We start from the raw sequence: 21,747 nt of genomic DNA, 5'->3' as shown, positions 1-21,747 counted from the left end.
TTCAACCAGCAGGTGGAGCTATCTCCCCAGTTAGGACCTCAGAGCAGCTACAGTCCCTGAGGTCAGTCCCCTCTTTTCCCACCTGGTGGGAGGGGTGGGGGGGGAGGATTTCCCTCTAATCTATTGACCTGATGAGCAGTAACTGGGTATACGAAGCTACCTGCGAAACACCTTTATTTGGTTGGGCTAAAGTAATTCAAACGGTCATAAAAGTAGAGTGTGGTATTTTCCAAGCAGCAATCTAGACTTAAAAACGATTAAGTCTTTTCAGGAAGCGGGGAGGAACAGGAAGGCTGTGTGACCATGTGAACACTCTTTCCCAAGATGCCACTGCTCTTGGATGTGATGGATACCACGAGGTTGTCCTGAGAAGCACATACACAAACCCAGCCACTAAGGTGCTACAATTAACCAGGCTTGTTTTAAGATCTTTAGAGATGAACAGAAGTCTACACCAAAACAAGATTATTAGCTCTCATCCCACCCTTCTAAAGCATCAAAACCTTTATCTCTCCCCATCCCTGATACTCCTGAGTCCCGAAAGAGCCAAGCTTTGACTCGGCTGAGCAAACAGACCTCTAATAACCACACAGCCAATCACAGGGCCAAACCACAAAGAAGTGAAAAAGCCCCCATTTAATCATGAAAACGATGAGGAAGTTCTGGGTTTAGGCTGCAATGGCTTTGTCTCTAGGCCAATCTTAACCCTCCTTTCCAGACTCCCATCCCTATCCTTGTTTCCTACCAAATACAAAGAAGGCAGGCTCAAAGAGGCCCATGGGAGGCGGTGCAACTTCTAGTTCTTCCTAGGCCACGTCCAACCAAGCAACAGAATGAACCCCACATTTCATGGGCCCTACCTGGAAGTGCAAAATAATGGTCCAGATCAGGCCCAGGGTCAGCTTCGGGTTGCCATCCGTGATGTCATCATTACGAATATTCACCAGTTTAACCTAAAAAAAAAAAAAGTTCTCAGAGCCCTGGAGTTTTTTGTTTTGTTTTGCTTTTTTACAGATTTACATTACATAGAGAATAAAAACTGACTTTTTGGTGTACAATTCTATGAGTTTTAATTCACCTAGAGATTTGTGTAACTACCAACTCAACCAGGATAACAGAATAGTTCCATTACTCCAAGAAGTTCCCTCATGTTGCCCCTTTGTAATAAACTCTGTCCCCACTCCTAACTCTTGGTAACCACCGATCAGCTCCCAGTTCCTAGTTTTGCCATTTCCAGAATGTCATATAAATGGAATCATATATGTAGCCTTTTGATATTAGCTTTTTTTACTCAGCATAACGCCCTTGAGATCCATCTAAGCTATTATATGTATCAGTAGTTTGCTCCTTTTCATTGCTGAGTAGTATTCCACTGTATGGATGTACTACACAGTGTTCATCCATTTACCCAATGAAGGACATTTGAGCTGTTTCCAGTTTTGGGCAATTATAAATGTTTGTGTGACTGTAAGTTTTAATTTCTCTATGGTACATTCCTTGGAGTGGAGTTGCCACGTTATATGCCTAACTTCAAAAGAAACTGCCTAACTGTTTTTCCAGAGTAGTTGGACCATTCTGAATTCCCACCAGCAGGACAACCTTCCAAGCACGTGATATTGTGCATTGCTTTTTAATTAAGTCATCAGAGCCCTTTTTTTTTTTTTTTTTTTTTGAGGTTAAGAAAGAGGTCTCTCTTCTCTCTCACTAGTCTTTGAGTCCCCGGATGCTGCAAATCATTAATGCATTTGGCTACTAACCAAAAGGTTAGCGGTTGAAGTCTACCCAGAGGGGCCTCAGAAGGAAGGCTGAAAAGTCATCCGCTGAAAACCCTAAGGAGCAGTTTTACTCTGACACACATGGGGTCGCCATGAGTCAGAACTGACTTGACAGCAACTGGTTAGTAATGCCCTGGTATCAAATACAAATCCCTCACCAGTGCTTGGCCTGCTCCTACCTCCATTTTCCCTCCTTTGACATAGACATCCACACCTGCCAATGCCTCCCATAGCATCACAGCTTTACTCCTAAAATCTCATTACAACACAATGTGCACTGACACACAGGCCCTCCCCTCCACCTAGGGGGACCAATCATCCCAGTCTGCTGGGAACTGAGGGGTTTCCCAGTACAAAGCACTTTCAGTGCTAAAACCAGGAGCGTCCCAGGCAAACAGAGATAGCTAGCTGATCGCCCTTCTTCCACCTCAACCCCTCTGTTGGCCTCTTCTGTCATGCCCTCATGGAGCTCCCACTCGGTTGTGGTAAACTGTCTTTTCAGCCCTCTCTCTACCTCTTCAACTAAACTGAAATCTGTGTGTTAAGTGAGAGTATGTTCCCTGTCCTCATACAGCCCACAGTGCACTGGGGCAAACAGAGAAATAACAATATAGTCATACATGTTATATTAGAAGAAGTAAATTTCTGAAGGAGCACAAACAAAGAGAACCTCCCAAGGAAATGGAAACTGTTGATATGAGTGCCAAAATCGAGCTGAGTCCAACACATACCATACCATTTAACTTCAACTTGACCGTTACTGTCGCTTGGCAACACCAAATGTTTTCCATAAAGCTCACTCCAAGAAGATAAATTCCCTCACTTTCTTCTCCTTCCTCTCCACTACAAAGTATCTATCTTTACCTCTCTTTCCTTCCTTTTTCCAAAGAAGAGGTAAAAAAAATTTTTTCAAAGGTAACCACACCAGCTCTGGATCCTATCCCTCAATTCCGGGACTTGGTTCCATGAAACAGGAAGCAATGAGAGGAAGGATGGTGTGAAGAAAACAGCCTAGATTGTGGAAGGAGTGCTGAACTACAAGTCAGATCTGGGTTAAAGTCCCAGCTTTGCTCTAACTTGTGTGATTTGGGCCTGGTCAATTTACGCGTTTAGATCTCAGTTTCTTTATCTATAAAATGAGAAACTGAACTAAAAGATCTCTAAGGTACCTCAAGGCCTAACACTTAATACTCTTCCTCACTCTCATTTTCAACCTTAACCTCTTCATTGGCTTCTCCTCGTATGTCTATAAATGCGTTGTTGTCTACCTTCCTTATCTAGGGTGGAAAATCTACTCGACGACACACAACAACATATCTAGGTCGGCTATACTCTATATTTTACTGCTTTCTCAAAACTGTAAGTCACCAATGCCTAAGAGCTAAAACCTTTTTCTCAGACCTGATGTGGCACTCAACACTCCAGACAATGCCCTCATCTAGTTTTCATGATGATATAAGCACGCTGGTTCTCCCTCTTCCTGGATGTGCCACCTTTTTTTCATCTTCTTTGCTGGTTTATCTTTCTTCTTCACTTTGATTCCCACCTGAGGTCAGTCCCCAAGGTTCAGTCTTCAGCATCTTGCTCCTCTCTGTGAACCCTCTCCCTTTCCAGGGGGTCATGCCCTCTTAAGTAAGGGCTAACGACCAAATGAGTTGTCCAACCATAATGCAATTGCTATACTAGAAGTGAGCATCAGAACTGGGTCAGTCAGATTTAGCATTTACTGAGGGCTTACTAGGGTCACTGAGAACATCCCTAAGTAGGGCCCCAGTGCCGACAGTCCCTGGCAGAATGGGGAACGCAGAGGATGGTCTTACCTGCCGCTGCTTCAGGAAGTCCAGGGCAATCTGCACATTCTGCAACCTATGAAAACGCATCCTGCCCTTCTCTCGGGGCTGCGAACAAACAAACCAAAAAACGTTAATTTTTAGCTATACCAATTTACCCACACAGACGCTTTTCCTCCTTCATTTCAAGGACTAAAAGACCACAAAAGAATTTCACATGGCTGAAGCCAGGCGTGGGAGCCTTGCATAAAGCACTGATGAAGAGCAGGACCTGTGTGCCTCACTAGGCTCTCAGAGGTGCCGTGTGCCTCGCTGACCATGACGCATCCTGTGAGCACACAGTACGTTCCGACTGCTGGCACTGAATTGGTGCCGCAGCATCTCCACAGACCCTCCTGCAGTCACACGAGGCAGAGCAAGGCTCTGGACGCGAGGTTAATGGGAACGAAGACAAAAGCTCTATGGCTCCCGAAATCACAGTGAGATGCTATTGTAAGAGAAGGATGGAGAGCCCTGATTGTATAATGGACAGTAACGGACAGAGTAGACCTTGTTATAAACCTGGCCAAAGGACCTAGAGGCAGCCCACTCAAATACTGGGGAATGGGGAGTTGCACGTGCTCAGTGAACAAGTGAAAATATCCAAAATGGGAGGCAAAAATCAGGAAGTTATCAATTCCCCAGAAAAATGGGTATTGATATAGGGAAGGCACCTTTTACTCCAGCATGAAATATAGACAGTTAACAAAACCTTGATGATATAGGCTGTTGAACATAATACCCCAAAGAAAGTTATTCTTTCTTTGTTCCCAATCTTGCTAGTCACTCAGTCCTGGATGTCACACGACCCATCACCATTTGGTGTCTCTGGTACCCTGTCCAAAGTTCGACTGCTATCCATCGAAAGTAAATGAAGACTGTTTGCCTGTGAGCACAAGCAGGGATGGCTATCTACCTCTAGAACATTTTCTTCTGCTTACTTTCCAATGTTTTCTTTCGTTTTACTCAAACTGGGAACTAAAACGTTACTCTTACTAGATTATAATCAATTCATTTGTAAATGTCAAATTGGTACTAATTAAAGGCTAATGAAATACAAGGTAGCTCTGTTGTGGGTACCTGCAGAGAGGAAATATTACGCAAGATCAAAATGGGCAAAAAAAAAAAAACACCCAACACTTAGAGAGAGAAAGGTGGAACATCTCCCTGTTTACCCCAAAGCCTGCTAAGCAATACTCCCAAACTAGGACAATCTACAGATATGCCAAGGCCTCTCTGGGAAACAGGTAACTTTCTAAATCAAAGGTCTAGGGAAAATCTTTTCAGCAAGAACTTCTTCTCAGTGATCTCAACTAAACTAACTGTGCATATAGCTTGGGGAATGACCAAACCGAAAAACCTTCTGCCATCAAGTTGATTCCAACTCATGACAACCCCATGTGTTACAGAAGGGAACTGCTCCACAGAGCTTTCTTGGCTGTAATCTTTATGGAAGCAGATTTCCAGGCCTTTCTTCTATGGCACTGCTGGGTGGGCTTGAACTACTTTAGGTTAGCATTGTTGTTAGGTAGCTTCGAGTCGATTTTGGCTTGTAACAGAGGAGAACTGCTCCTCAGGGTCTTCTAGGCTGTAATCTTTATGGGAAGAGATTGCCAGGTCTTTCTTCCATGGAGCCACTGGGTGGGTTTGAACCACCAATCTTTTGGTTAGCAGTCAAGCACGTAACTGTTGTGCCACCAGGGCTCCTCAGTCAAATACAAACCTTTTGTGCCGCCCAGGGACCTAAGAAATGACAGAACCTGGAAAATTGAAGGCTCTAAGGCAATGGGAAGAGAGATCAGTGAGGTGAAAAGATGACTTTAAGGGGACAAGGGCTGGGGATATTGTCTACTTACTTCTGAAGAAAGATTATGAGCTATTATTTAGGACCTACCAACATGAAATGCCCCTCTAACACGTTCTAATATTTACTCCCCTACAACCATCACCAAAATAAATACCCTAAGACATGCATGTTAAATTGCTGTCCTCTACCAACAACACCATGCAGTGAGTGGTTTGCAAACAACAGGCTGATTTGAAAACAAATGGCGTGGCAAGTGATGAAAACCCGGAGGCTAGAGAGGTGGAAAGAGTACCAGTTAGTTAGTCTAGAGTGTGGAGCCATGAGCAATTAACTGTCATGCTGTCAACTAAGCCCTCCACAATTCTGCAATCTGGACTCAAACAACACAGCAAGGCCACCAGAAAGCTAGAGGTCTCCAGGTGACAACAGGACTTGACACCTTCAGACACCATTATTCTTTTGGTGCCAACCACTCTCAGGTAGGCAAAACAATTCCCACTCCAGGATCAGCAAACAGTGGTAAGAGGCACAATTAGTTTTAACCACTTTCTTTGGGACCTACATTCCCAGGTGGAAAGGGGAGAAGGCAATTGGTAACTGAGCTACTTGGAGACCTTGAGAACCTCAGACTCTCTGATGGCCCTGCAGTGCCAGCTGCGGTGCTGGCAACCCCAGGAGGACCTACTACATCATCATCATCTTCCTCCTCCTGCTCCTCGCTGTTTGTATGACGCCAGGAGGGCATGCTCACCAGACGGAGGGTCTTCAGCCCTGCTGGCTCCTTTGGCCATCAACCAAGGCAAAGACACAACAGAATAACAAGAATTCACAACACAAAAATGAAAGGAAATGAATGCAACATAAAAAAAAAAAAAAAGTGAAAATACCCTCCCACCTCCAAAAAGATGCAAAACCAAATCAAGACCAGAGCGGATGATTACACTAAACACTTAATGTTGAAATATATCTTCAGTTCTCCATATTCACCCACCCACTCTGCTTTTATGAGAATAACCATGAAAGAGATAAAATTGGATGGCAGTTGCTGAAAAGATGCTATCTCATGGGTATCTCCATAAACACCTATAGGGTTTCAAAGGTTAGGAAATAAAATTAGACTGCAGTAGTTTTAACCTATTTTGTAAGCACTTTTCAATATAAAATCACTACAAATTTATCAAATATACCAGCCAAATTGCCCAAAATATAACTTTATGAGCACTGAAGGGTACAGTCCTGTAGAGTTAAAGAAAAATTCTGATTAATTATAAGATTATAAATGAGGGTCAGGGAAGAACTGGAATTTGCCATGTGCTCAGAACTGGCTAAAATTTGTGCTCATAAAAGCTTCTTTCTGTCAATTTTAAGCCATTAAAATATATAAATTCTACTGGGGCAAAAAAGATGTGAAACCAAAACAAAGGACCCAGGGGAAGCCAAGCCCTAATCCTGGAAGGAGTCAAACATTACTTAAAGAGCCAAAATCTATTGTGCCAAATTCTGTTCTTTAAATACAGCAAACAATGACTAAGCATTCACCAAAGGCAGCAAGTGCACAGGACCACAGACCCACAAGTGAGGTTTATTATAATTCCTCAAACAAAGCAAATATAAGAACTATTATCTGACAAGCTGAGAGGCTCAGACAGGATTTACCTTCAGAAAGACAGGATTTCCTACAGCAATTTTTAATACATTTTGGGAAGAGGCAGGCATATTTAATTATCTAGGTAGCAAGCAAGGAGTGGTAACTGTTACCCTAGCACTCAATAAGATGTACCTATATGCCATTAAAAGAGCCACACTTGTGAGGCCACCATTAGCAGAAGAGGGAAGCTCACCAATTTGATGCCCGAGAGGACCTCCAGCAGAGAGATCAGGTTATGGCCATCCCGCAGGTCTTCATAGAGATCATTGATGTGCTTGCGGACCTGTGAATGAGAGTGGGAGACTGTTATTTGATCTTGAGTTACTTCATTATCCATGCAAGAATCTCTGGTTCTAGGTAAACCCAATACAAAGAATTTGAAACTGAAAGCAATAAAAAAATTCAGGAATTTTTACACTGGAGTACAATACATATGAGATGGTAACACTTACCAGAAGTCTTTTTTTTTTTTAATTAAGTGAAATCACATCTACTACATACCGTGGCCAACACCAAACAATATCCGAGGAAGCTTGGGCACGAAGATAAGGAATCTTAGTCATCCTGAAACCTCTCAGGAATTACTATGCACCAAAATGTGATAAGATAGTCAATGATGGAGAAATTATTCCAACCAGAGTCCAAAAAGCCTTCCAGACGCTGCAAATCCAAAAATCCATTGCCGCTGAGTCAATTCTGACTCCTAGTGACCCTAAAGGACAGAGCAGAACTGCCCCATAGGGTTTCCAAGACTAATCTTTAGGGAAGTAGACTGCCACCAAGAACAGCTGGCGGGTTCCCACTGCCAACTTTTCGGTTAGCAGCCAAGCACTTAACTACCGCACCTCTAGGGCTCCAATGCTGCAAAGGAAACTAAAATACTAGGTACCCAGTATTTCAAAGAGTATACCTCCAATTTAACCCCTCTCGTCAAATATTTCTAACAGTGAATTTCAGCAATCAAAATTATGGGGGAGAAAAATCTCACTTTGGAAAAGCATGTGGTTATTGTCAAACACTATGCTAAATGCTTTATATGTCATCTCATCTCTCCCTTATGCCCACATCGTGGGTACTATTATTATTATTCATACTGCGCAGACGAGGAAACAAGGCACAGAGAAGTTAAGTAACTTACCCAAGATCACCAAATGAAAAAACTGGCCTCAATTTGGTCTTCTGACTTTAGACTCTGCCATTAACTACTATGCTTTATAATCAGCCACAATCCTGTTTTATTTATTTAACCAAAACAACTGCCCTACAATGTTTATTTATTACCCCCATTCCACAGAAGAAACCAAGGAAGCAAAAGTTCTGAGAAATTAAAGTCACTTCGCTATAGTAAGTGGCAGTAGGTCTTCTGATTCATTCCAAGTCTAGCAACAATTTCATTTGAGTGATGGTCACAACACAGAATCAGGGGACCAGTGGAAATGACAATGAAGAAGATTCATTTTCAATATATATATTTTTCTAAACAACAACAGCAAGGGCTACTTTCAGAAGTAGTGGATTTCTAGTCACGAGAATTAGTCAGGCAGACACTAAGATTTTGGGATTTCTACCTTTGAGTGGAAAAGGAACTAGATGATTACTTAGTCCTTTCCAATTATAATATTCTAGCATTCAAAATATGATGAGAATAGGAAAAAATAAAGGGGAGAGTTCCTGGAGATGGGATTTGAAAGATTAGATGTTTGGATAGGCAGAAAGAAAGATGGGAACGGTTCCTTAAAAAGTTAAACACGGAATTACAATACGACCTAAGAATTTAGATAGGGACTCTTTCACTATATGTACATCAGTGTTCACTGCAGCATTATTGAAATTGGCCAAAAGGAGAAACAACCCAGTGTCCACCAACAGATAAATGGATAAACAAAATGGAGTATTATTCAACGATAAAGACAAATGAACTTCTGATGCGTGCTACGGCATGGTTGAACCTGAACACGTTGTGCTGAGTGAGGTATGTCAGACATCAAAGCACAAATATTGCACGATTCCAGTTACGTGAAATATCTAGAATAGACAAATGCATACAGACAAAAGTTTGTTAGTGGCTACCAGTGGTAGGTGGTAATGGGGAAATGGGAGTTATAGCTGAAGGAGTATTGAGTTTGTCTGGGGTGTAAACAATCTTTTCGAAATGGATAGTGGTGATGGTAGCACCACATGGTGAACATAATTAATGTCTCTGAATTGTACACATAAAAAATGTTAAAATGGCAAACTGTTTGCTACATATATTTTACCACAGCTTAAAAAAAAAAAGATGGGAAAACCACATAAGACTAGGTATAAACCAAAACCAAGCCCAATGCCATTGAGTCGATTCCGACTCATAGTGAACCTATAGGACAGAGTAGAACTGCCCCATAGGGCTTCCAAGGAGCAGCTGGTTGATTCAAACTGCCGGTCTTTTGGTTAGCAGCTGTAGTTCTTAACCACTGCGACATCAGGGCTCCAAGACTAGGTATAAAAGTATAAATATTCCAGGTGTGTTTGCGTGTGTAAAGGAATAAGAAGGGGATGGGTAGATTACCTGATTGGAGAAAACTGTTCATGTTGAATCAGGTAATAATTGGAATATTAGAATAATATTTCCTCAATTTTTTGTGCAATTCACAATGTATTGGCTATAGACACGACACACTTTTAAGTTTAATGTGCATTAAGATTTCCTCTATCACTTTCTTAAGTCTAAGGCTAGACAATGAACAAAACAATATATCTAGCCCTGCTTTTGTAGCATCTGCTGATTTCCATGACTCCTTTCAAGCTACTAACATAACATCACTAAATGCAATGTTGGAAAAAAATGCATATTAACACACTACTATATAGTATATTCATCACAGAGATATGATAGTATATTAACCTCAAGAACATGGGCAATAATAACATGTAGTACAATAATTAGGAAATGATGAGTTTTGAGTATTTATTACTTTTATTTTAAATATAATTTATTTAATTTTAAGTTCTATAGGGTCGCTATGAGTCGGTAATTGACTCGATGGCAGTGGGTTGGGTTGGGTTTGGTTTTGGTTAAGTTCATACACAGTAAAACTTGTGAGAGCTGGAGCTCAACAGGACTTCCTTGTTTTCCCAGGAATTGCAAGTTTTCTGACTTTGACAGGGTACAGTCTTACCACTTTCCTATCACTCTCCATTAGTGGAAAATATTTGCGATTTCCTTCTCGGACAGGTTTCCACCTTACACAGGTTCTGGGTTTCACAACTTCTACTGTAATTTAATTTTTAATAATGACGGTGCGTAACAATCAGCTTGAAAATTTTCCGACAATTTTAACATTTGGTGCTCACGAGTCCACACAAACTGGCTCCAGCATACCCCTGGCTCCAAGATTTCAAAACCCCTTGCCTCAAATGGGTCTAAAGTTTCAAGCTTTGGGCCTAGAACAACCGTAGTGTGCCGTTAACAGAAATTCGCAGGTTGGGAGGGCTGGAAGGGGAATGGGTTTGATTAAGTTCAATTTTAATTATGTTGAATTTAAAATGCCAGTGAAGAAGCTACAAATTGGAAATGTTCCTGAAGCAGATGGAAATACCAGAATTCAATCTGGGTCAGCTGAGAACTTCAGTTTAGAAGTCACATGCACAGAGGTGCTAGCTAAAGACATGGGAACGGTTGGGCTTTCTGCATTAGAGGCGAGAAAGAGAGCAGAGTGCCAAGGACTGAGCCTTGGGGAATAGCCAAAATTAGAAGGCAGGAGATGGAAATGTCAACAAAAGACATTAAAAAAAGGAGCAGTGAAAGAGGTAGACAAAAAACCAAGATAGTGTAATCAAGGAAGGAATGATCACCAGTATCAGATGCTACAGAGGCTAAGAAGGATAAGGACTAAGGAAAGGGTTTTTAAATTTTGCTACAAATAGGTAAGAGTGATTTCTGTGGGAATAATTTTCAAGACAGTGGTGGAAATCAGATAATAAATGAGTGCAAGGTAAAAAAAAAAGTCACAAAATATTAAATACTTGACATAAGCATTAAAAATAGAAGGGACAAAAAAAATAGAAGGGACAACACAGTTAGGATTTATTTTTGATTGAAAAGACATGAACATACAAAGTAAAAATCAGGGTGGGCATCCAATTATTATGTAAATAAGTTATAGTAGGGCTTGAAGCCCAAGTGAGATCCTGTCATCAACAGGATATTAAACACTACAGAGTACCGAAAAGAAAAAAGGACCCACCTTGAAATGTAAAGTTCATTTCACATCTTGGCTCCAAAATCTCCTTCTGAACATTTCAGTTACGTTTTACACCTACGTATATCAAAATTCAACCCTCTTCCAAAAAGCTTAGATCAGAACTAACTTATTATGTCTCTCGGTCTTTGTCTGACTATAAAAACCAAATAACTATGAAAATAAAACTACCAGAGAGATACAGACACAGGTAATGGGGGAGGGGAGTATAGTGAGAGTTTTCTCTCAGAGAATTTTCAACAACAAAGGACAAGTCTATTTCTAAAGCATATTAGGCACAGCTCTGGGTAGAAAAGGGTGAAAAACTAGCTGATATTTACTGGGTGCTTCTATATAAAAAAAAAAAATTTTTTTTTTGCCCTATGTCAGAAATTTTTCAGATGCAGGAATAGGATTTGGAGGGCTCAAGTAGCATCCCCAAGATCACATAGCTAGTATATGGCCAGGGTGATCAAATGCAGGTCTGCCTCATTCTAAAGTCCTTACCCTTTTGCACATACTATGCTTGCTGCCTCTGAAGTTTTCCACAAATCTCTGTGGACTAAGTATCAGAAGTTTTAGAAGCAGCCAAGTGAGGCCAAGAGTGTTCAGGAATCATCATTAAGGATGTTTCTTTCCAACAAATAATCGTGCTATTTTGTCAACAAATAAAGTATGAGTGAAAAACCTCAACCGTCTGAGGCCTTGGCCGTTTGCACTCCATGTGAAAATCACTGTCAAAATTAGCAAATGTCTCTGAAGAAGATATATAATGGTCAAAAAAGCACATGAAAAGATGTTCAATATCATTAGCCATGAGGGAAATGTAAATCAAAACCACAAAGAGATAATATTTTACACCCTCTATTGCAGTTGTTTGGAAACCCTGGTGGTGCAGTAGTTAAGTGCTACAGCTGCTAACCAAGAGGTCGGCAGTTCAAATCCTCCAGGCGCTTCTTGGAAGCTCTATGAGGCAGTTCTACTTTGTCCTTTAGGGTCGCTATGAGTCGGAATCGACTCGATGGCAGTGGGTTTTTGTGTTTATTGTAGTTGTTAGTTGTCATAGAGTTGATTCTGACTCAGGAAGACCCCATGCGTGCAGCGTAGAACTATTCCATAGAGTTTTTAAGGCTGTGACCCTTCAGAAGCAGACTGCCAGACCTGTCTTCTGAGGTGCTTCTGGGTGGGTTCAAACCACCAACCTTCCAGCTAGTAGTGGAACACTTAACTGTTTGTACCACCCAGAGACTCCTTCACACTTTCTAGAAAGGCTATGATAAAAAAGACAGATAATAACAAGTGTTGGCAAAGGAGGCAGAGAAACTGGAATCCTTAAACACTGCTGGTGGGAATTAAAATCATGCAGCTGCTATGGAAAACAGTTTGACAGCTCTTCAAATGGCTAAACACTGAGTTACCGTATGACCCAGCAATTCTAGTCCTAGGTAAATACCTAAGAGAACTGAAAATACCTGCCCGCATAAAAACTTGATGAATATTCATAGCAGCATTATTCACAATAGCCAAAAAGTAAAAACAACCCAAATGTTCATCAACTGATGAGTGGATAAATAAAATGTGGTATTTTATTTATTATTCAGCAATAAAAAGAAATTAAGTACTGATACATGCTACAATGGATGGACCTCGAAAACATTATGCTAAGCGAAAAAAGCCAGTTACAAAGACCACATACTCTATGATTCCATTTATATGAGATATTCAGAACAGGCAAATCTATACAGATAGAAAGTCGCTCAGTAGTTGCCTAGGGGTGGGAGGTGGAGAAGTTGGGGAGCTGGAAGTGACGGCAACGGGTGCAGGGTTTCCTTTGGGTGTGATGAAAATGTCCTAAATAGATTGTGGTGATAGTTGCACAACTCTGTGAATATACTAAAAGCCATTGAATCATATGCTTTAAATGGGCAAACTGTATGGTATGTAAATTACATCTCAATGAAGCAGTTTTAAAAAATAATTAGTGTATGACTAAATTTTGAGAGACCAAGTCCATCTCACTCAGGCCAATCCTCTCCAATCCCCATGCCCAGGCCTGTGCATTAACACACCAAGGAGTGCTCTCCCAATTTTTTACAGGTTGGCTTCAAGCCAATGAAAAACAGCTTCCCCCAATTTTCTGAATTTTTTTTTTTTAAAGCAAAGGGAACGAATTGCACTTGCTTGGAATCAGAATCTGAGCCCAAAGGAATCTAAGATCACCTAGATCTAACACCCTCAGTTTACTGATAGAAAACCATTGTCTAGAGAAGTTAAATAACTTGTCCATGATCGTTTGGAGCCCTGGTGGTGCTCTGGTTAAGTGTTCGGCTGGTAACCAAAAGGTCAGCAGTTCAAATCTATCAGCAGCTCCTTGGAAACCTTATGGGGAAGTTCTTGTTTAGCTGACAGCTACGTCTACAATACTGCTTCCTAACTCCCAGTTCAGTGCTCTCTCCCTTCACAGGACTTCTCTGATGCCTGAAGGGTTAAAATCATATATTATCAACATTATTAAATAATAAGACAGCCTCTCTATCATAGATTGAATTGTGTCCCCCCAAAATATGTGTCAACCTGGTTTGGCCATGATCCCCAGCACTGTGTGATTATCCACCATTTTGTCATTTGATGAGATTTTCCTATGTGTTGTAAATCCTATCACAATGATGAATAATAAGGTGGGTTAGCAGCAGTTATATTGATGAGATCTACATGATTAGATAGTGACTTAAACCAATCTCTTTAAGACATAAAAGTAAGAAGCGAGCAGAGAGACACGGGGCCCTCATACCACCAAGAAAGCAGCGCTGGGAGCAGAGTGCATCCTTTGGATCTGAGGTTCCTGCGCTGAGGTGCTCCCAGGCCAAGGGAAGACTGATGACAAGGACCTTCCTCCAGAGCTGACAAGGACCTTCCTCCAGAGCTGACAAAGAGAGAAAGCCTTCCCCTGGAGCCGGTGCCCTGAATTTGGACTTCTAGCCTTCTGTACTGTGAGAGAATAAACTTCTCTTTGTTAAAGCCATCCACTTGTGATATTTTTATTGTAGCAGCACTAGGTAACTAAGACACCCTCCAAAAAGAACCAAGGATTGTCAGGTAGAATTCTTTGATATCTGCAGAAAACCTGACCCAAAAAAGCTTTCCTCTAAGCTGCTAAAAGGAAATATAAGCAGCTCTTTTTTTTTTTTTTTTCATCTAAACTATGTTGAAAAACAATAAATACGTCAGGGGAGAAAGTTTTAAAGAGAAAAGAATATTATTTAATCTCATCTACATGGATTAAAAGATACAGGGAAAGTGAGAGTAAGCCTAGAATTTTCAGCTGGATTTCTGAATTTATAGATTTCTTAACTGTAAGAGGGGAATTTCATGTTGATTCGTTGGATAAATTTATCTTCAAGAAAAAGCCTAATGCTGAAAAATAGAGTATAGTTGTCCTAGGTTTTTTACTCTAGAAAGAAATCTGCTCAAACAGTTAAGAGTAGAGGCTGGGAATCCCTGCTGGAATAAGCAAAGTAAGACAGGGAAACAGTGTGAGGCTCTTTGCAGATAAGAATTCTATCACCTATCTGTTTTGTGAACTTCCTAAGTTTTGAAGGAATCTAACAGTGGTACCAGCCAACCATGCTTAACAAAGATTCTCTGAGGATGAGGATGATTCTAAAATCCATAAAAGGTAGCTTTACTTAGTAGGTAGGAACTTACGCATAGGGAGTAAAGAATCCAGAATAAAGCCCAAGTCCAAATGCAGACCTAAACCTTCTGGTGGGGGGTTGAGATACGTTTAGAGTGAAATCAAGCCCTGAAAAATCAGGTCCAGGCAGATACAGCCACAAACTACAGCCACCATATGGTCACACTTAGGCAACAAAGCCAGAGCTCCCCTCCTCAGCAGCTAACTAGCACTACTTTGTCAATCTCTTAAATTAAACACCACTGACATTTCCCACAGACATGAATAAGCAAAGAGGTGTGAAAGTCCACAAGGTGTTTAGGGCGCAGTGAGTCGCCTCCTGCAGCTACAGCAGAGGCTATGCTGGAGACTGCCTGCAAATATTAGTGCTACTACTCTGTGTTCAATTAGACAGCCTCAAATAGAGAAGTGTTGGGAACATTAGTAAAAATGCAGAATTTGAAATTTTACGCTGGTATATCTGGAATTCTTAACACAAGTTACAGGAAGGTAAATGGCTTCCAGATTACATACACAAATTAAAATGGAAAGAACTATTCCATCAGCTAGATTAATACTGGCCTTTCCTTTCCACCTGCTAACCTCTAGTCAATAGAAACTGACCAGGAAAGGATTTCTCCTCCTCCTTCGAAGCTCATGCTCTCCGTTTCATCCATCTTGAAGGGGAATATACTTTATTAGCTACCAGGCCCTACAGATGTAGCACAGGTACTCTCAATAAGACCTCATTAAAAACTCCAATTTTTCTTTTTGATGATTCTGCCATATAAACAGAACTCTTAGGTTTATCAGTGTGTGCTCTAAATTAGGTTGTTTATAGATTTCAGGGGCCTACATCTTTAATAAATCTCTTTTAAAATTGGATCAATAGTGTCCTCAATTAATAAAGGGAATGCATTTGGTCATTCCAGAATGAACTATTTGCCAAATGGGATATATTTCTCAACTAAATCTGGAACTTGGGAGGCTTGGCTGCTTTTGGTTTTATATCAGTCTATCTGCCAATGGCAACATTAATCTGAGCGTTCTTGGGGAACAGAGGATGCTTGAGTTGTAAAAACAAATCTCGATTCCTAATTCCCACCCCAAAGAATTCCAACACAGAGCAATGATTCTGTTTAGCAGTGAATCTCCCTCTGAAATGTCCCAAGATGACAAAATGCCATTAGAACTGCAGGGCTAGGAGCCTGAGAAGAGACAAAAAATAGCCAGGGATTTATGTAAAGCTCTGGCTGGCCTCCAATTTCTAACAATGCAATGATGTGTTCCTCTAGTCTCTCCCTCCCTGGGCCTCCTGTCATCACACAGCACCAAGGCAGAGATCCAACAGGCAGCACCAGCTACGAATGAGCAGCAGAGAGCCAAAGCATTTGTATTCAATGACAGGTTTAAGGCACAAACTTGAGCCAGGATAAATTCAGTTCTTTCAATTGTTTGAGACAGGTAGAAAAGCAGAATAAGATGGGGTATGTTTGCTAGGACAAAAAAAGGAATTTTGGCCAGAAGATTCACAATCGATCCTTAGCACCATCTCTCACTAGCTGTATGATCTTGGGCAAGTCATTTCACCCTTCTAATTCTCACTTTCCTTAGTAGTAAAAAAAAAAAAAAAAAAATGAGAGAATAAAGTACCTTTACCTCCCACATGGTTGTTTTAAGAATCAAGTCAGGTAAGAATCATTTTGTGAGCTATAAAGCACTATCAAAACATTATTTACTCAAGGCAATGAATACTTTTTGAGTACAACTGTTAGGTTCTTGGTGTAGTACCTGGCAGAGAAAGTTATACAGTCCTAGCCCTCAATGAGCACTCTAAAGGAGAAGACCAATGCATGAACACACAAGGCATCTCTTCAAAGTGATATAGAACAGAGAGGGAGGTGCAATCAATTTAGCCTGAGGGATGGCTGTCAGAGTCTCAAAGAAAGTGATGTCGGATCTGGGCCTTGGAGGATAAGTGGGTAATGACCAGGCAGAGGAGGCCAGGATGTGCATTCCAGGGAGAGAAATAAATAAGCAAAGAGGTGTGAAAGTACACAATGTTTAATGAGCAGTGAGTGGTCTTATGTGTCAACAGGACTGACTACATAAGTGAGAGTGCCTGAAAATGCAGCTAGACAGGTAGATTGGAACTAGGTTGTAAAGGGCTCGGTATCATGATGGTTTAGTGTCATCAAATCAGAGGCAACTGGTTACCATAGACAGAATTTACACAGTAACTAGCAGTTTTATTTCACTGTAAGAACTAAGATACAGTGTCTACCTTCAAGCTACAATCTAGCAGGCAGATGTAGGATGTACATAAATGTTGCAGGTGCTATAACAAATGTACATAGGAGTACAGGGAGAGGACAAAGAAAAAGGGTGGTCAATTCTACATGGGGGAGTCAGGAAAATCATTAAGGAGAAGACATTAAGTTAGTGCTGTCCAGGCAGAACAGAGTTGGGGAAGGTATTCTAAGTAGGGGGAACAGCATGAGCAAAGATATAGAGTCATAAAATAGTGTGGCACATGGTTCAGCAAGAGTTTAAGGTATGAAGGGATTTTGGCACTCTGAGCCTGGAGAAGTGAGCAGAAGCCAGGGGCAGCACTGCATAGGTTAAGAGCACAGTAAGCTCTAAGCCTTAGGCTGCCTGAATTCTAAAATTTCAGTTCTGCCTTTTTCTAGCACTGTAACCTCGAGCAAGTAACTTAATTTCTCTAAACCTCATTTTCCTCATCTATAAAATAGAGATATTCCCAACAACAACAAATGGTTGTACATCATGGTAAATGCTCAGTGACAGGATCATGGAATTGTACCCTTAAAAATGGCTTTAAAAAAAAAGAATGAACTCCCCAACATGAATGAACCTTGGAACACACTAAGTGAAAGAAGATAGTCACAAAGGACCACATATTGTATGATTCCATTTATATAAAATGTCCAGAATAGGCAAATCTGTAGACACAGAATGTAGATTATTGGTTGTGTAGGGCTAGGGAGCGATGAGGAGATTAGTATGTGACGGCGATGGGTTCAATGAGAAAAAAAAATAAACTAAAATGGGGATATTAATAGAACCTATAGCATAAGGTCACTGAAGGATTAAGTGAGGTAATCCATGTAAAGAGCTTAGTATAGTGTATCTGACTTGTTAAAATGTTAAAAAGCAAAGAAGTCACTTTGAGGACTAAGGTGTGCCTGACCCAAGCCATGATATTTTCAATTGTTTCATATGCATTCAAAAGCTGGACAACGAATAAGGAAGACCGAAGAAGAACTGATGCTTTTGACTTATAGTGTTGGCGAAGAATACTGAGTGTATCATGTACTTCCAGAAGAACAAACAAATCTCTCTTGGAAGAAATACAGCCACAGTGCTCCTTGAAAGCGAGGATAGCAAGACTTTGTCTCACATACTTAGAACATGTTATCAGAAGGGACCAGTCCCTGGGGAAGGACATTATGCTTGGTAAAGTAGAGGGTCAGCGAAAAAGAGGAAGGCCCTCAATGAGATGGACTGACGCAGTGGCAGGCAACACTGGGCTCAAACGCTGCAATGATTGTGAGGATGGTGCAGGGCAGTGTTTTTGTTCCATTGTACATAGGGTTGCTGAGTTGGAACCAACTCAATGGCAACTAACAGCAATAACATCTGACTTGTAGTATGCACTCAATAAACTACTACTACTATTATCACTGTTATTACAGAAAACTTCATTAGAAAACTATTTAGTGGTCAAGGCAATGAATAACAAAACCCTGGACTAGAATGAAGTAATGGGGATGGAGAAAAGAAGACAGAGCTGGAAGTGACTGGACTTGGTAACAAAGGAGAGATTATAGGAAGGGCTGAATCAAGTATGATTCTGAATTCCTAATTTGAACAGCTGGGTGCATGAGTGAAAATATTTAGCAATTTGGGATGTGTTCAACATAGGACATGCCAGGGTAACATCCAAATGTACTTGTCAAGTAGATTGTCAGAAACACAGGTTTTTTTGGCTGGGTAAAGAATACAGGGAAAGGGCTCTATCATTGCCTCCTTATCCATATCTAGTGATTTGAAAATTGCTCTCACCCACAGTCCACATGAAAGGAGTGGCCTAAGAAGCCACGTTTTACTTATGTGGCCATTTCCCTGGCCATAGCTTACTGAACTATAAATTCACAGCTGACTCATGGAGAAAAAGACAACTCCAGCCAAAAAATTTTCTGTGTTTGTGTCTTTAGAATCATGGAGCCTCAGGGATTTGTGTCACCAGTTAGGGGGCAGCCATGATGGCTCATACATAAGCAATGGGAGAGTTTTATTAATGTACATATTAATGCAGGAAACATACAGAAAGAAGTAAAAACGAAGGAACAAAAGGTCTCCCTCATAGATAAGAGAGAGGGTAGCTGCTTGATAACTGATAAGTTTTCATAAAGCCCAACTGGATCCAGACATCAGATACTATGGGATCACTCTCTCGCCTTTCTACTTGTGTGTCTTTGCATTTCATTCAACCCAACAATCCCTGTGACTAAAACAGACAGGTCTACCAAAGGAGAACACAGAGAACAAAACAAGAAAAGAGCCAATATTAGGACCCTGGGAAAAGAGCAATGTGGAAGAGTCACACAGAGGAAGAAAAGTCATTGAAAGAACAATGGAATACTACGTATCGATAAAGAACAGTGAGGAATCTGCGAAACATTTCATAACATGGAGGAACCTGGAAGGCATTATGCTGAGTGAAATTAGTCAGTTGCAAAAGGACAAATATTGTATAAGACCACTATTATAAGAACTTGAGAAATAGTTTAAACTGAGAAGAAAACATTCTTTCATGGTTACGAGAGCGGGGAGGTAGGGAGTGTGAGAGAGGGGCACTCACTAATTAGATAGTAGATAAGAACTACTTTAGGTGAAGGGAAAGACAGCACACAATACAGGGGAGGTCAGCACAACTGGACTAAACCAAAAGCAAAGAAGTTTCCTGAATAAACTGAATGCTTTTAAGGCCAGTGTAGCAGGGGCAGGGGTCTGGGGACCATGGTTTCAGGGGACATCTAAGTAAATTGGCATAATAAAATCTATTAAGAAAACATTCTGCATCCCACCTTGAAGAGTGATTTCTGGGGTCTTAAACGCTAGCAAGCAGCCATCTAAGATGCATCAGTTTGTCTCAACCCACCTGGATCAAAGGAGAATGAAGAACACCAAGGACACAAGGCGATTACGAGCCCAAGAGACAGAAAGGGCCACATGAACCAGCGACTATATCATCCTGAGACCAGAAGAACTAAATGGTGCCCGGCTATAACTGATGACTGCCCTGACAGGGAACACAACAGAGAACCCCTGAGGGAGCAGGAGAGCAGTGGGATGCAGACCCCAAATTCTCATAAGACCGGACTTAATGGTCTGACTGAGATTAGAAGGGCCCCGGTGGTCATGGCCACCAGACCTTCTGTTGCCCCAGGACAGGAACCATTCCCCAAGCCAACTCTTCAGACATGGATTGGACTGGACAATGGGTTGGAGAGGGATGCTGGTGAGGAGTGAGTTTCTTGGATCAGGTGGACACTTGAGACTATGTTGGCATCTCCTGCCTGGAAGAGAGATGAGAAGGTGGAGGGGGTTAGAAGCTGGCGAAATGTACACGAAAAGAGAGAGTGGAGGGAAAGAGTAGGCTGTCTCATTAAAAAAAATTGGGAGTGTGTAGCAAGGTGTATATGGGTTTTTGTGTGAGAGACTGACTTGATTTGTAAACTTTCACTTAAAGCACAATAAAAATTATTTTAAAAAAAGTCAGTGAAAGAGGTAGAAAAAGGTATTCATAGGGGAAAGAGGTAATTCAGGAAAAAAATGTCCCAGAAACCAAAGTAAGAGAGACATTTAAAGAGTAGTTAGTCAACAATATCAAATGCTACAGAGAAATTAAATAGGAGGAAGATAAAACTAAGCCACTGGATATTGCAATTAAGAGGTCACCGGTGACCTCTGCCAGATCAGTTTCTCCAATAATAAAATCCCCCCTCCTCACCACCCCTAGAAATTCTGGAAATGTCCTGTATCTTGATCTGTGTTATGTATTGAATTGTATCTCCCAAAAATATGTGTTATAAATCCTAACCCTATACCTGTGGATGTAATCTCATTTGGACATAGGGTTTTCTTCGTTATGTTAATAAAGCCATATCAGTATAGGGTGTGTTTTAAAGTAATCACTTGTAAGATAAGGAGCAGATTAGGCATAGAAGAAGGCAGACACAGGGGGAAGACCCACACTATCTGAAAATGACCAAGTCAGATCAGTATACAAGCCCAGGAACTACAAGGATGGCCGGCTAGACAAGCTGAGACAAGAATTCTCCCCCTGCCCGCCCTTCCGAACCATCAGAGAGGCAGCCTTCCCCTAGAGCCAATGCCCTGAATTTGGACTGCTAGCCTCCTAAACTGTGAGAAAAATTTCTGTTTGTTAAAGCCATTCACTTGTGGAACTTCTGTTATAGCAGCACTAAGAAACTAAGACAATCTGCAAGGTGGTTATACAGGTATATTAAAAAAAAACCAAACCTGTTGCTGCCGAGCCGATTACAACTCAAAGCAACCCTATAGTACAGGGCAGAACTGCCCCATAGGGTTTCCAAGGCTGTAATTCTTTACAGAAGCAGACTGCCACATCTTTCTCCAGCAGAGCAGCTGGTGGGTTCAAACTGCCAACCTTTCTGTTAGGAGCTGATTGCTTAACCACTGTGCCACCAGGGCTCCTTTACAGGCATATAGTTACAGGTGTATACA

General features: G+C 41.2%; 1 protein-coding gene across 2 annotated transcripts in view; it reads right to left on the bottom strand.

Annotated features, from left to right (window-relative positions):
- The window catches only part of MACF1 (microtubule actin crosslinking factor 1), a 378,842-nt gene that overhangs the window by 212,197 nt on the left and 144,898 nt on the right, over window positions 1-21,747 (bottom strand). For both annotated transcript variants that reach the window (XM_049878833.1, XM_049878856.1), the window contains exons 3-5: window positions 7,253-7,342; window positions 3,596-3,673; window positions 861-953 (exon numbers count right to left, since the gene is read on the bottom strand). In XM_049878833.1, the coding sequence (XP_049734790.1) occupies window positions 861-953; window positions 3,596-3,673; window positions 7,253-7,342 (261 nt within the window). The remainder of the gene's footprint in view (window positions 1-860; window positions 954-3,595; window positions 3,674-7,252; window positions 7,343-21,747) is intronic.

Source organism: Elephas maximus, chromosome 3, assembly GCF_024166365.1.
Source record: "Elephas maximus indicus isolate mEleMax1 chromosome 3, mEleMax1 primary haplotype, whole genome shotgun sequence".
Lineage (NCBI taxonomy): Eukaryota > Metazoa > Chordata > Mammalia > Proboscidea > Elephantidae > Elephas > Elephas maximus.
The sequence above is the reverse complement of the archived record's forward strand: the minus strand, read 5'-3'. Positions and strand labels throughout refer to the sequence as shown.